Source organism: Paramisgurnus dabryanus, chromosome 23 (genome assembly GCF_030506205.2).
Source record: "Paramisgurnus dabryanus chromosome 23, PD_genome_1.1, whole genome shotgun sequence".
NCBI lineage: Eukaryota > Metazoa > Chordata > Actinopteri > Cypriniformes > Cobitidae > Paramisgurnus > Paramisgurnus dabryanus.
The window spans coordinates 12,847,615-12,859,563 of record NC_133359.1 but is presented as its reverse complement, the minus strand read 5'-3'; the positions used below and the strand labels follow the sequence as shown (position 1 = coordinate 12,859,563).

Sequence of the window (11,949 nt, the reverse complement as noted above, 5' to 3'; positions counted from 1 at the left end):
TGAAAACTGTAATTTAGTAACATTGCCTCATTTAAAACTGTAATTTAGTAACATTGCCTCATTGAAAACTGCGATCTAGTAACATTGCCTCATTGAAAACTGTAATTCAGTAACATTGCATCATTGAAAACTGCAATGTAGTAACATTTCCTCATTTAAAACTGTAATTCAGTAACATTGCCTCATTGAAAACTGCAATTTAGTAACATTGCCTCATTTAAAACTGTAATTTTTTGTAAGAAAAGGAGTTGGTCAACGTGCTCTGGTAGAAGGCAACTTCTTTGAGCTGTTATAATGTCTCCAGCTGTGGAGAAAATTCTTTCAGCTGGGACACTGGTCCCTGGAACACAAAGGTAGCGTTTTGCCTGGATGGACAAAAGTGGGTACACTCCTTCATGCTTGCACCACCACTTAAGTGGATCTTCTGAGAGCGGTATAGGTGTAACTTCTCTATATTTGCCAACTTCTTCTCGTGCCCTGTCTGCAGCAGTAGCACAGACTACTGTAGCCACTGGTGCATAGGCTGCCCCAAGCAGATCCAACAGCGCACAGGATTCTTTTGACCTCTTTGGTGGGGCTGGGGAGGGGTCACCTTCATCAAGGCATTTTTGCTCCTCTACAGGTGCACTCAGCCCCGCCGCTCCCATAACGCGCATCACGCGCTGTGCGTGGGGCACCACGTGCTGAGAGGGCACCAAAAATAATAGCCTAATGAAAAAAAATTATAATGCTGAAATTATTTCATTACCCTATAGAAATATTATTAGGCACTTTTTATCCATGTATATGTTACAAAAAAGGGGGAACGAGATAATATAATTGCTCTAGTCTAGAAAGTATGTCCCTCAGCCTTTGATGGTCCATGCCGGTTGATCGCGCGGGCGCCTGACTTGACAGAGGCCGTTGCTCAATCCGAAGGCTGCGGCCTGCAGAGGTCGCATATCTAAGCGCATACGTCATCAAAACGTTCTTATTTGGTAATATTAACGATTATAAAGTTGACTATTATTCTTAGTTAATCGTAAATTGTTGTAATATGCTTATGACTTGCTAATGTAATGTTCAGTTACCTGAAATAAACCAGGCTTGATGACGTATGCAGCCTGCATATGCGACTTCGCGCAAGCTGCAGCCTTCGGATTGAGAAACGGACAGTCAGTATGCAACTTTTGGAAATGGCCTTGAAAAGACAGCAGGAGTCATGATCGGAAAAAAGAAAAAAGACGAAACTGCGGGATGATTCCCGTGCATCACTTGCAGGTAAGTCCATCATGTTTAATCATTCCTAAATAAGGGAAATGCGCATGGGCTGCAGCTGCTGCTAATCGTAATGCGCCTCGAACATGGCTGGAAGTTTCAGTGCTGCTTGCGATGCTAGATTTATTGTATGAGCAAAGCAGCCAATATGAAGCAGCTCCATCATCTCCACGGCACGGATCATATTGGTAGCGTTGTCGGTCACAATGATAGGGTCTTTATCAGTAAGCCCCCACTCTTCCAACGCATCTGAAAGCAATGCGCATATATTAAATTTTGCCCCTGTGTGACTATCCTGCATAGCTCTGGTCTGCAACACATTTGAAATGAGAACCCAGTCATCTAAATAGTGGCAGGTAATTGTGACATATGTGTCTTGATGTCTTGACGTCCAACGGTCACATGTGAGGGCCACTCTGTCCGCTGACTGTAGCGACCGAGTAATGTTTTGCTTCACTTCATTGTACAGTCTTGGGATAATCTCTTCGCTCATCCGTTTGCGACTAGGAATACAATAACGAGGCTCCAGCACATTCAACATGTAACGGAATCCGTCGTTTTCGACTACGCTGTATGGCCTTATGTCTTTGCAAATAAAATATGCAATTGATTCAGTGATCTTTTGTGCACGAGGTGAATTGTGAGGAAGTTTGCTTGTGAATGCATTTGAAATTTTCGGTTGTGTGCTCGGCTGTGGGGGCGTGGTAACGTCTGGGTGATGTCTCGTCAAATGATTCCGCAGATTTGTAGTATTACTGCAGTATTTTACCTCTGCATTACAAATCACGCATATAGCTTTGCTCTTGTTCACAACACTATCGTCGTCATCTTGCTTGCGAAATTTAAAATGCTTCCATACCTCTGACTTTTTCTGTGAAGGTGGCATCAACATTGACAAGGCACCTGAAACCGCCATTTTAAGCACTGAATGAATGAATGACAGGCTCGCGCCCCTCGCTCCTTGGTAACATCGCGCAAGGCAAAAAAGAGGGTGACATCTAGTGGAGAAGACTAGTAATTACATTAACGTTAATCTTACCTGAATGTTTGCGGAAATAAATAGGGAAAAAATCGATTCGTGGCCTTGAGAATCGATTTTGAATCGACCGTGTTAAAAAAAACATCAATTTTTTTGCCCAGCCCTATAAAGATATACTGTTCACTCCCTTATCAATGACCACAATCGACAGGTAGGTGGTTCTGGGAACGCCAGGAGGCGTTCCTAGGAGAGGGGGTACTGTCACGGTTCTCATCTCTGCTATTTTCTCATGTGTCTTGTTTGTGGTGTGCCTTATTGTTCTCACCTGCTCACTGGCTGATTGGTAGTTAGCACCGCAACTGTTTCTAATTTCCATTGCCTATTTAACACCCTGTCTCTTGTTGTGTCTTTGTCAGATCGTTGTTTTGGTGTGTGTATGTGTGTGTGTGTGTGTGTGTGTGTGTGTGTGTGTGTGTGTGTGTGTGTGTGTGTGTACCTGGTAATTATCACGTTGTGGGGACCAATTGTCCCCACAAAGATAGGAATACCAGTGTTTTTGTGACCTTGTGGGGACATTTTGATGTCCCCATGAGGAAACAAGCTTATAAATCAAACAAAATGATGTTTCTTGAAAATGTGAAGTAGTAAAAGGGTTTCTGTGATGGTTGGGGTTAGGGAATGGGGCAGGAAAGGGGAATAGAATATACAGTTTGTGTGGTATAAAATGCATTACGTCTATGGAATGTCCCCACAAAACATGGAAACCAGAATGTGTGTGTGTGTGTGTGTGTGTGTGTGTGTGTGTGTGTGTGTGTGTGTGTGTGTGTGTGTGTTTGGCCAGACCACAGGGCTCCCGTCTAATTCACGGATCGAAGTCATCCGGTTCTGTCTCTGTTCTCCTTTTGTGCTGCTAACGCAATGCTCTTCCACTGAGCTATACAGAAATACAAACAGCAACAAAAGACCAAAAATAAATTGGTAGTTTTTATTTTGTAAGAATAATCTGATGTATATCAAAGTAGGTCTAGCCATAACCCAACTGGCATGGTTCTGTGCCTTCAGTTTCTTTTATTCATGTTTTCATGAATAAAACACACTAGTCCATCTTTGTAAAATATACGCGGTAAGCATCATTATAATTTTTTGGCCGGTTCTCTGAGTCTAATGTGCATTCTGTAGGGCCTGGGTGTGAGTGTGACCCCAAACACAGGGGTGTAATCTGGTTCCCCAGCATCTTCAGGCCAAACAAACTGGAATCGACGCAGCAGAGTGACGATAACCAGGAAAAGCTCCATACGAGCAAGACCCTCACCGAGACACACACGGGGCCCTTTTAAAAAATACAAATGTATACTGTTAAAGAATATGTTTATTGTGACAATAAAATATAGAGATTATTTTGTTTACCAGTAGAAAATGCCATAAAGGCTTCAGGTTTCACAAACTGGCCCTCATCATTTAGGAAGTTGGCTGGATTAAACTCATGAGGAAACTTCCACTGACCTTCTTCATTCAGTACAGAAGTAAGATTAGGAATAATCATAGTTCCCTGGAAAAGACAAAGAGAAGTGAATTATGATCAAAATAAGTATGAAAAGCTCAGGTTTATTTTGAGGTTTCCTCACTTTTGGGATATTGTAACCCATCAGCTCTGTGTCTTTGGTGGTGCAGTGAAACACACTCAGTGGTACGGTGTTTGCCACACGCTGAACTTCATGAATCACAGCCTGTGTGTACGGCATATTGTGTCTGTCTTCAAATGAGGCCTGATCTTTACCTTCCAAAACTTCATCAATCTCTCGCTGACATTTCGCTGGAGGAAAGACAAGGACATGTTTGCATGTATTTAAGCTAGTGAACAGAGCAAAAATAATCAATGAACTCGATTTGTTTTTAAAATACAGACCTTGAACTTTGGGGTGATTCATGAGGTAGAGGAATCCAGTGAGGAGGGTGTTGGAGGTAGTATCAGTCCCTGCAAAGTGCAAATCCAAAATGTACAATTTAAGTCGGTCTTCACAAAAGCTCGAACCATCATCACCTCTCTGGAGAAGTAAAGATATCATGTGCTTAGTGATAATAAATAATAAATGCATCTTAACATGCGGTTTTAAACCTGCAAATATTGGAAGAATTGTATTTTAGTTTTTCATAATCACAGATGCCCACACACCTTATCAAGCTCATCCAGATAGCAGTCAATGAAATCCCTCGGCTCTCCTGGGACTCTGGTCTTCTTGTGCTCGTTGATGAAATTTAAAGACATCTGTCTGCCTGTACTGGCATTTGTAAAAGCCTTCTTAAAAGGTAAGGGCAGACTTCTCAGCATAGGTAAAGCATCATAAATCTGGACTGAAACAAAAGTAAATTACAAATACAGTTTAAAACAGTCTGATGCGGTGATATACAGAATCAACATATTCAACATACTGTATATCCAACTTATGATTTTCCTCACCATAGCCCATGGTCCATTGGCGATCTTTGCATTCTCTGTAAAGATTTCAATAAAACGCTTGAAGAATGCATCATCATAATCAAAGCGAGATCCAAACAGAACCATGCAGATGATATTTGATGCAGCATTGTGGAACATAGTCTTAGGATCAATGGAGCCTCCTGAAAGACACAATGCACATATTGAGCAAGTACATAGGGATGCTGAGATTCAGTTGTCAAGACATTGATACTGGGAGATCAGTATGTGTGTTACTTAGGATCAAACCTATGATTTTTTTGTGCTGCTAATGCAATGCTACTAATTGAGCTACAATACAATACAGTGTCACTTATATATATAATAATAAAATGGGTACATTCTTACCAACAGCTTTATCCAGTTTATCAACAATAAATGAGATCTCTCCCAAAATCCTCTCCTCCATTGTTTGCTTCCCCAGACCAAAGTTTCTCAGAGTCATGAGAGCAAAGCGTCTGTGTTCTTTCCAATCAGGGCCATAGTCGGCCAAAACAACACCTATAGTATATATGAATGTGAGATATGGACCACCATGCTGATACCAAGTATGTTTTTTTATCAGATTAGGCTGCAAATGGCTCTTTGAACTCTTGTTATTTGGAGCAGACAATGAGCAAATAACCTCAAGATATTTATTAACCTTAGTCTGTACAAAGGTATTACAGTGAGGGTGTATTTTTAGGCAGATTAAAGTGCATTTACATTTAGGCATTTGCCAGACGCTTTTATCCAAATGGACATATGGTGCATTCAGTGTACACATTTTTTTAGTATGTGTGTGCCCTTGCTAACACAATTCTCCACTGCAACTGTGTGTAGTAAATTTACCTCCTTCCTTCATGACATGGTTGACCATGAGGTCTTGTGGGCGTCCAGCAAACTCAACCGCCTTATTAACAAGAGCTTCCTTTATAACCTCAAAACCATTAAGCACTACTGTAGGTTTTGATCCAATGTACAAACTGTAAACCTTTCCATAACGATTTGCCAGCTAAAAAGTTTTAAGCATGAAGATAGCATTAAGCATTCATCTCAAAAAAATGTATACTGGAAAATTTAATAAATGCCATATCTAGTTTTTGAAAGCAAATATTGATATATTCTTTTAGGTTTAAAACTGGTATTCAAAGAGAAAGCATTACCCTCTCAAAGTCCTTCAAAGGATTGGCAATGTTGAGTTGGAGCAGATTTCCAAAAAATGGGACTGGACGTGGTCCAGGAGGAAAGTTCTTAGGCCTTGGAATGCGGATAAAAAGAAAGAGAATGAAGATGCACGTCCACACCAGAATCCATCCCAGCATGTTGACTGATGACTGTTACACTCGAATGATCAACACTCTCATATGCATACATACTGGAGCATTGAACCCTCCTCCCACTTTTATATAACATTCTGAAAAAAAATGTGTCACACTACCAGTCTGTTCTCCTATCTGTTTCCCCTGGTTTCTCCATTCATCTCCCTCCAGACTACAATTCCCATCATCCACACTCTCCATTTATACTCTCTCTGTTTTTCCTATAGTTGTACAGTCTTCATTGTATTTAATGCTGTTGACATGGTAAATCATACAATTCTAAATTTATCTTCATCTAAATTATTGGGTTTTAACTTTTCTCCACATGCTTTAAGATGGATTAAATCTTATTTGTCAGGTCACACACAGTATTTTAGTATACATTATAAGTCAGCCCCTCTAAGTATATTTGGTGTCCCACAAGGATCTATTTTGGGTCCTTTACTTTTTATGTTGTACATCAATGATCTTCCATCGGTCTGTCCTAACTGTAACATTCAAATGTATGCGCACAACACTGTTTTTATATATATGGAAGTAGTGCGTCATAAGTTGCAAATTAACTTACAGAATCCCTGGGTAATGTCATAGCTTGGCTAGAACAATGCTATTTACAGTTAAACATCTCTAAAACAGCGAGTATGTTCTTTACCAAAACTTATAATTTAAGTGCAGTGCCAGATGTTTTTCTATCAGGGCAAAGATTAAAAGTTGTATCTGAATATACAGTAAGTACTGTGTTTTGATTGATTCCAAACTTTCATTTAAGCCTCAGGTTACATTGTGCACATGCGCAGAACATTTGTGCTCAAGTTCACGTCTTATATTTACCTCATTTTACTTCTCACATAATTTGTGTCACAGAAACATGCAACAGCAAGGGAGGCAATAGCAACACGCTTTATTAAGGTAATGGGGTCACGCGCTGTACATTCTACAGCGTTCATGTGTACTTTCATTAGGCTACATAAAGCAATAAAATAGCGTTGTGCCTTTTGAAATTTTTATTTATATTGGCTATATACAACTTTCTCCAACTCAGCTTTGTACATTTATCCAGAGATAAAATGTGAACTCGACGAGAGATGCTGTGCGCTGGTTGGTGTTGCCAAGTCCTCTGCTTTTTATAAGTTCAGATTTGGGGAAGTCCATTGGGATGGTTTTAATACATGAAGCTGGCAATCCTGGCTGTGCGTTTGTGCAGTTGTTCGTTCGGATTATATAGAATGTAGGCCTACGTGATTTTAATCAGTTTGCAAAGTTTAGGGTGCATGTAAACTGTATTGTCGTAACCTTTAATCATATATATTACGCACGCCAGGAAATAGTCCCCTTAGAAACTTTCAATGACAGGGACTATTTGTTACAGCAGCAAAGTCCTTGATTATTACGCCAGTTTGAGAGTATAGTTCCTAGCCATATCTGCCTAGAAAATCGCAACTTTTAATTTTCCGTTGGTCTTAGTACACGATGTAACTACAGAAGAGTCCAGTTTTAAATAGGAAAAATATTGAAACTCTTTGGTTATTTTTTTGCGCGATGCTAATGGTCTAATCAGATTCAATGGATCATGCTAAGCTATTCTAAAAGTGCTAGCACCAGACTCTGAGATCAGCTGAATGGATTCCAAAACGGTAAGAATCAAATGTTTAACTCAAAGGGAGCTGGAAAATTAGCATATTTTCAAAAAAAGTGGAATGTCTCTTTAAAGCTGTCCTTCCGGAACAGTAAAGACAAATAGTGTCATGAAGGTGAAGTTAATAGATTATAAAGAGACATTAATGTTTTAAATTACTATTTAGTCTTGACTAACCATGCAGTGGATTAACAACATTCAGTCCAAATCCCCAGATTCAGTATTAGTCCAGTGTGGGTTTTTTTTTGGAAATGCTTGTGTGCATCAAAAATCTAAATCTTTCATAAATGTTTAAGAAACAAACACATTAAGTGTCAATGTAATTAGGAAGTATTCTGATGAGTGTTAACTGCAATGTCCATATGGCAAAAATGTAAAAGTATAAAATAATGCAACATGTTTTAGTTAACATTTTGTTTATATCTACAAGCAGAAAGTGTTTTTTATGAACGTGCTGACAGGGCCCCGTCACAAAGTTTCTTAGGGCCCCCAGAAGGCCAGGATCAACTCTGTGATTAAGACTATACACAGCTCACCACTAAAACAGTTTGTGAATATTAGAACAACTGCTCATCAATCTATAAGGGATGGGGAAAGAGGGAGCTGTATTATTCCTCTCAAAAAAATCTAAATTCCATCAGTCTGTATTTTCAGTCACAGCTGCAAAGGAATAGAATCCCAACAACAATCTCTCTCTCTGTCTCTCTCTCGCTCTCGCTCTCTGTGTGTGTAATGATCTCTTTCTGTGTTTCCCTAGTCATGTCCCTTATTTTGAAGTTCTGTCCACCATTTTTTTGTAGCCTTTTGTAGTTTCGTTTTTAATTGGTCCTTGTCTTTTACCTTGTTTCCCCTTGTGTATACACTGCAAAAAATTACTTTCTAACTTAAAGGTGACATAGAATGATTGAACAGAGTATTTATCCTTGTTCTGTGATGTGACATGTAGACAAATTTTTTTTGTTTGGGTCTGTAATGCCTTAGAAGCTTCCTAAAAACCTCTCTCAGATAGCTCTATTAGGGTGGGGGATTTTGAACAAGTGTTTTTGCACCTATTTGGCTCCCCCTACTGGCTTAGCTTGCAATCTCATTACTGATTGGCTGACTTTGCTGCCACTCAAAAAATTTAGCCAATTATTTTAAAGTGGAGGGGCAGTTAGATGCCTGTGATGTCATAAACATCAGTTTTTCAGATTGGGCCGTTTTCTGGCTGACATTTCTAAAAGAGGAATTTCCATGAGACTGAGATGTTTAGCATGTCTAGCACTTTTTGTCAGACATGGGGACTTGTGACTTGGTGACTTGGACTCGAGTCGACTCGAGTCGCTATTTTTGTGACTTGTGACTTGACTTGACAAAAAACAAAATACTTGAGACTCGACTCGGACTTGGAAGTTAAAGACTCGGGACTTGACTTGACTTGAGACATGATGACTTGAATGACTTGAGTGTTAATCACATCATGTTTTCAGTTTAAATATAAAATATATAAATTATTTTAAAAAATAAAGTCGACCCAGCTGGAGCGCAGGCTGAGAATGTTGTTGTCATGACTGAATCACGACACTATCATTCGCCATGCCCTCTCGTACCTTAAGCACACCACGCCCACTTAGATCAGATATCAACATGTCAGCCGGCGGGGTACGGAGGGTCATCGCTTTTGGCTTCAACAAGATGGCAAAAAACGAACAGTGCGTTACAAGACATGCAACATTGAAATCACAGGCAGCCAGACGGCAACCTCCAATTTTGGTCGTCATTTAAAGAGCCACTATGCCCAGTAAGTGCTTGTCAATTTGTTAATATCTGGTTAGTTGGTAGTTAGCTAATGTAATAATAGCTAATGTAGCCCTGTGTAACGTAGCATACTGTGTTGGGGACAAATGTGGGCAAAATAATTTTGATTTATTTTTTTAAATACTTATTTTTATTTTTGAATACTTCTTTGTCAAGTTTGCCACCTGAACACACACACAGAGAAAAATTACTTGATTCTACAATGTTAGGGGCTGTTCACATGTCGCGTCTTTTGCGCGCTCAAGTTTGTTATTTCAAATTTAGGCGCGCGAACGGAAGAGATGCGACGCGCTCGTTTTTTCTGGGCACATGTTTGAGAGAGAGAGAGAGAGAGAGAGAGAGAGAGAGAGAGAGAGAGAGAGAGAGAGAGAGAGAGAGAGAGAGAGAGAGAGAGAGAGGGGAGAAATGTAACAAAGTTTAATGTTGTACGTAAACTGTGTTTGAGAGAGAGGGAGGTGTTCAGAGAGGGGTCTGTTGGATGTTAAGCTGTTATTTGTTTTATGGACTCAATGTGGAAAATTTCAAACACGGTTGGCAGAAGTGAAAAATAAAAAATTTATGAAGTAACAATTTTGTTTGATTCCAAGATGTATTTTACTGAACATGAGTATTTACAATGCAAATCCAAATTATTGTAATTTACTGATAGTTACTTACTGTATATCTTGTCACTTTATTAAGATCAGATTCTGCAGGTAAAATTACAATAATAATGTGACTTGACTTGGACTTGACTTGACCTACTACAGGACTTGACTTGACATAGCCTGTGACTCGACTTGACTTGACTTGCCCAAGAAAAAATATACTTGGGACTTACTTGAGACTTGAAGGTTCAGACTTGAGACTTACTTGAGACTTGCACATGTGTGACTTGGTCCCATCTCTGCTTTTTGTATGTTTGTGAATGCGGGTAGACTACCATTATTCAACAAAGACAAGGTAAAAATGGTTTTTCATTCTCTGTCCCCTTTAATATTTTTGTCTTATTTTCTTGATGAGCAAAATGACCTAAGAAAATAAGTGTAGTTTTTAGACAAAAAGATACAATTTAAGTGAATTTGTGCTTAAAACAAGCCAAAATTTCTGCCAATGGGCTGAGAAAATTTTACTTGAATTAAGTGTTTGAGAAAAAAGAAATCTTATTTCAAGATTTTTTTTCTCCCCACATGGGCAGATTTTTTTTCTATATCTATATCATATGTTCTAAATCAACTAATGTCTTGTGGTGAAGAAACTTTTACCGGACAAAATAGAATGTAGCTGTTAATAGAGTCAATAGACAATTACAAAAGTTTTAAAAAAGTTACTTTCGGAAATAATGATTAATCTTGAAGTAAAATATACTGATTCATACTTACTGAAACTCACCAATTGTCAATGTGTGTTTCCTGGGTTCGAACCTATGACTTTTTGCACTGCTAACGCAATGCTCACAGTAACAACAAACCAAAAATACATTGATAGTTTTTATTTTGTAAGAATAATCTGATGTACAGTATATCAAAGTAAGTCTAGCCATAACCCAACTGACATGGTTCTGTGCCTTATGATACATATGTTTTCACAAATACAACACACTAGTCCATCTTTGCAAAATATACACAGTAATAATTATTATATTATTTCACTGGTTCTCTGTGTCTGATGTGCATTCTGTAGGGCCTGGGTGTGAGCGTGACCCCATACACAGGGGTGTAATCTGGTTCCCCGGCATCTTCAGGCCAAACAAACTGGAATCGACGCAGCAGAGTGACAATGATCAGGAAGAGCTCCATACGAGCAAGACCCTCACCAAGACACACACGGGGCCCTTTTAAAAATACATATGTATACTGTTAAAGAATATGTTTATTGTTACAAAAAAATATAGAGATTATTTTGTTTACCAGTAGAAAATGGCATAAACGCTTCAGGTTTCACAAACCGGTCTTCATCATTCAGGAAGTTGGCTGGATTAAACTCATGAGGAAACTTCCATTGACCTTCTTCATTCAGTACAGAAGTAAGATTAGGAATAACAATTGTTCCCTGGAAAAGACAAACAGAAGTATATTATGATTAAAATAAGTATGAAAAGCACAGGTTTATATTGAGGTTTCCTCACTTTTGGGATGTTGTAACCCATCAGCTCTGTGTCTTTGGTGGTGCAGTGAAACACACTCAGTGGTACGGTGTTTGCCACACGCTGAACTTCATGAATCACAGCCTGTGTGTACGGCATATTGTGTCTGTCTTCAAATGAGGCCTGATCTTTTCCTTCCAGAACTTCATCAATCTCTCGCTGACATCTCGCTGGAGGAAAGACAAGGACATGTTTACATGTATTTAAGCTAAAGAACAGAGAAAAAATAATCACAATGAACTCGATTTGTTTTTGAAATACAGACCCTGAACTTCTGGGTGATTCATGAGGTAGAGGAATCCAGTGAGGAGGGTATTGGAGGTAGTATCAGTCCCTGCAAAGTGCAAATCCAAAATGTACAATGTAAGTCGGTCTTCA

General features: G+C 39.1%; 2 protein-coding genes across 5 annotated transcripts in view; both read right to left on the bottom strand.

The window, feature by feature from the left end:
- Positions 1-3,207: 3,207 nt before the first annotated feature.
- LOC135781332 (cytochrome P450 2F2-like) lies at positions 3,208-8,025 on the bottom strand. 3 transcript variants are annotated; one of them, XM_065291752.2, is made up of 9 exons: positions 5,858-6,691; positions 5,544-5,706; positions 5,061-5,213; positions 4,695-4,855; positions 4,410-4,583; positions 4,143-4,281; positions 3,862-4,049; positions 3,644-3,785; positions 3,208-3,566 (listed from the first exon to the last, which is right to left on the bottom strand). In XM_065291752.2, the coding sequence occupies exons 1-9, from the start codon at positions 6,014-6,016 to the stop codon at positions 3,370-3,372; spliced, it is 1,476 nt and encodes a 491-aa protein (XP_065147824.1). In that variant the 5' UTR covers positions 6,017-6,691; the 3' UTR covers positions 3,208-3,369. The 3 variants fall into 3 exon arrangements, 2 of the variants coding, with proteins under 2 accessions (XP_065147824.1, XP_065147823.1); XR_012335866.1 differs by having other exon boundaries at positions 3,428-3,566; positions 3,644-3,742; positions 5,858-6,678; XM_065291751.2 differs by having other exon boundaries at positions 3,862-4,281; positions 5,858-8,025.
- A 2,877-nt stretch (positions 8,026-10,902) lies between these two features.
- The window catches only part of LOC135764896 (cytochrome P450 2F2-like), an 18,887-nt gene continuing 17,840 nt past the window's right edge, over positions 10,903-11,949 (bottom strand). The window contains exons 7-10 of one of the 2 annotated variants that reach the window (XM_065291754.2): positions 11,837-11,949; positions 11,554-11,741; positions 11,336-11,477; positions 10,903-11,259 (exon numbers count right to left, since the gene is read on the bottom strand). In XM_065291754.2, coding sequence (XP_065147826.1) covers positions 11,069-11,259; positions 11,336-11,477; positions 11,554-11,741; positions 11,837-11,949 — 634 coding nt within the window. In that variant the 3' untranslated portion in view covers positions 10,903-11,068. The remainder of the gene's footprint in view (positions 11,260-11,335; positions 11,478-11,553; positions 11,742-11,836) is intronic. The other variant, XM_073813339.1, reaches the window with a different exon arrangement.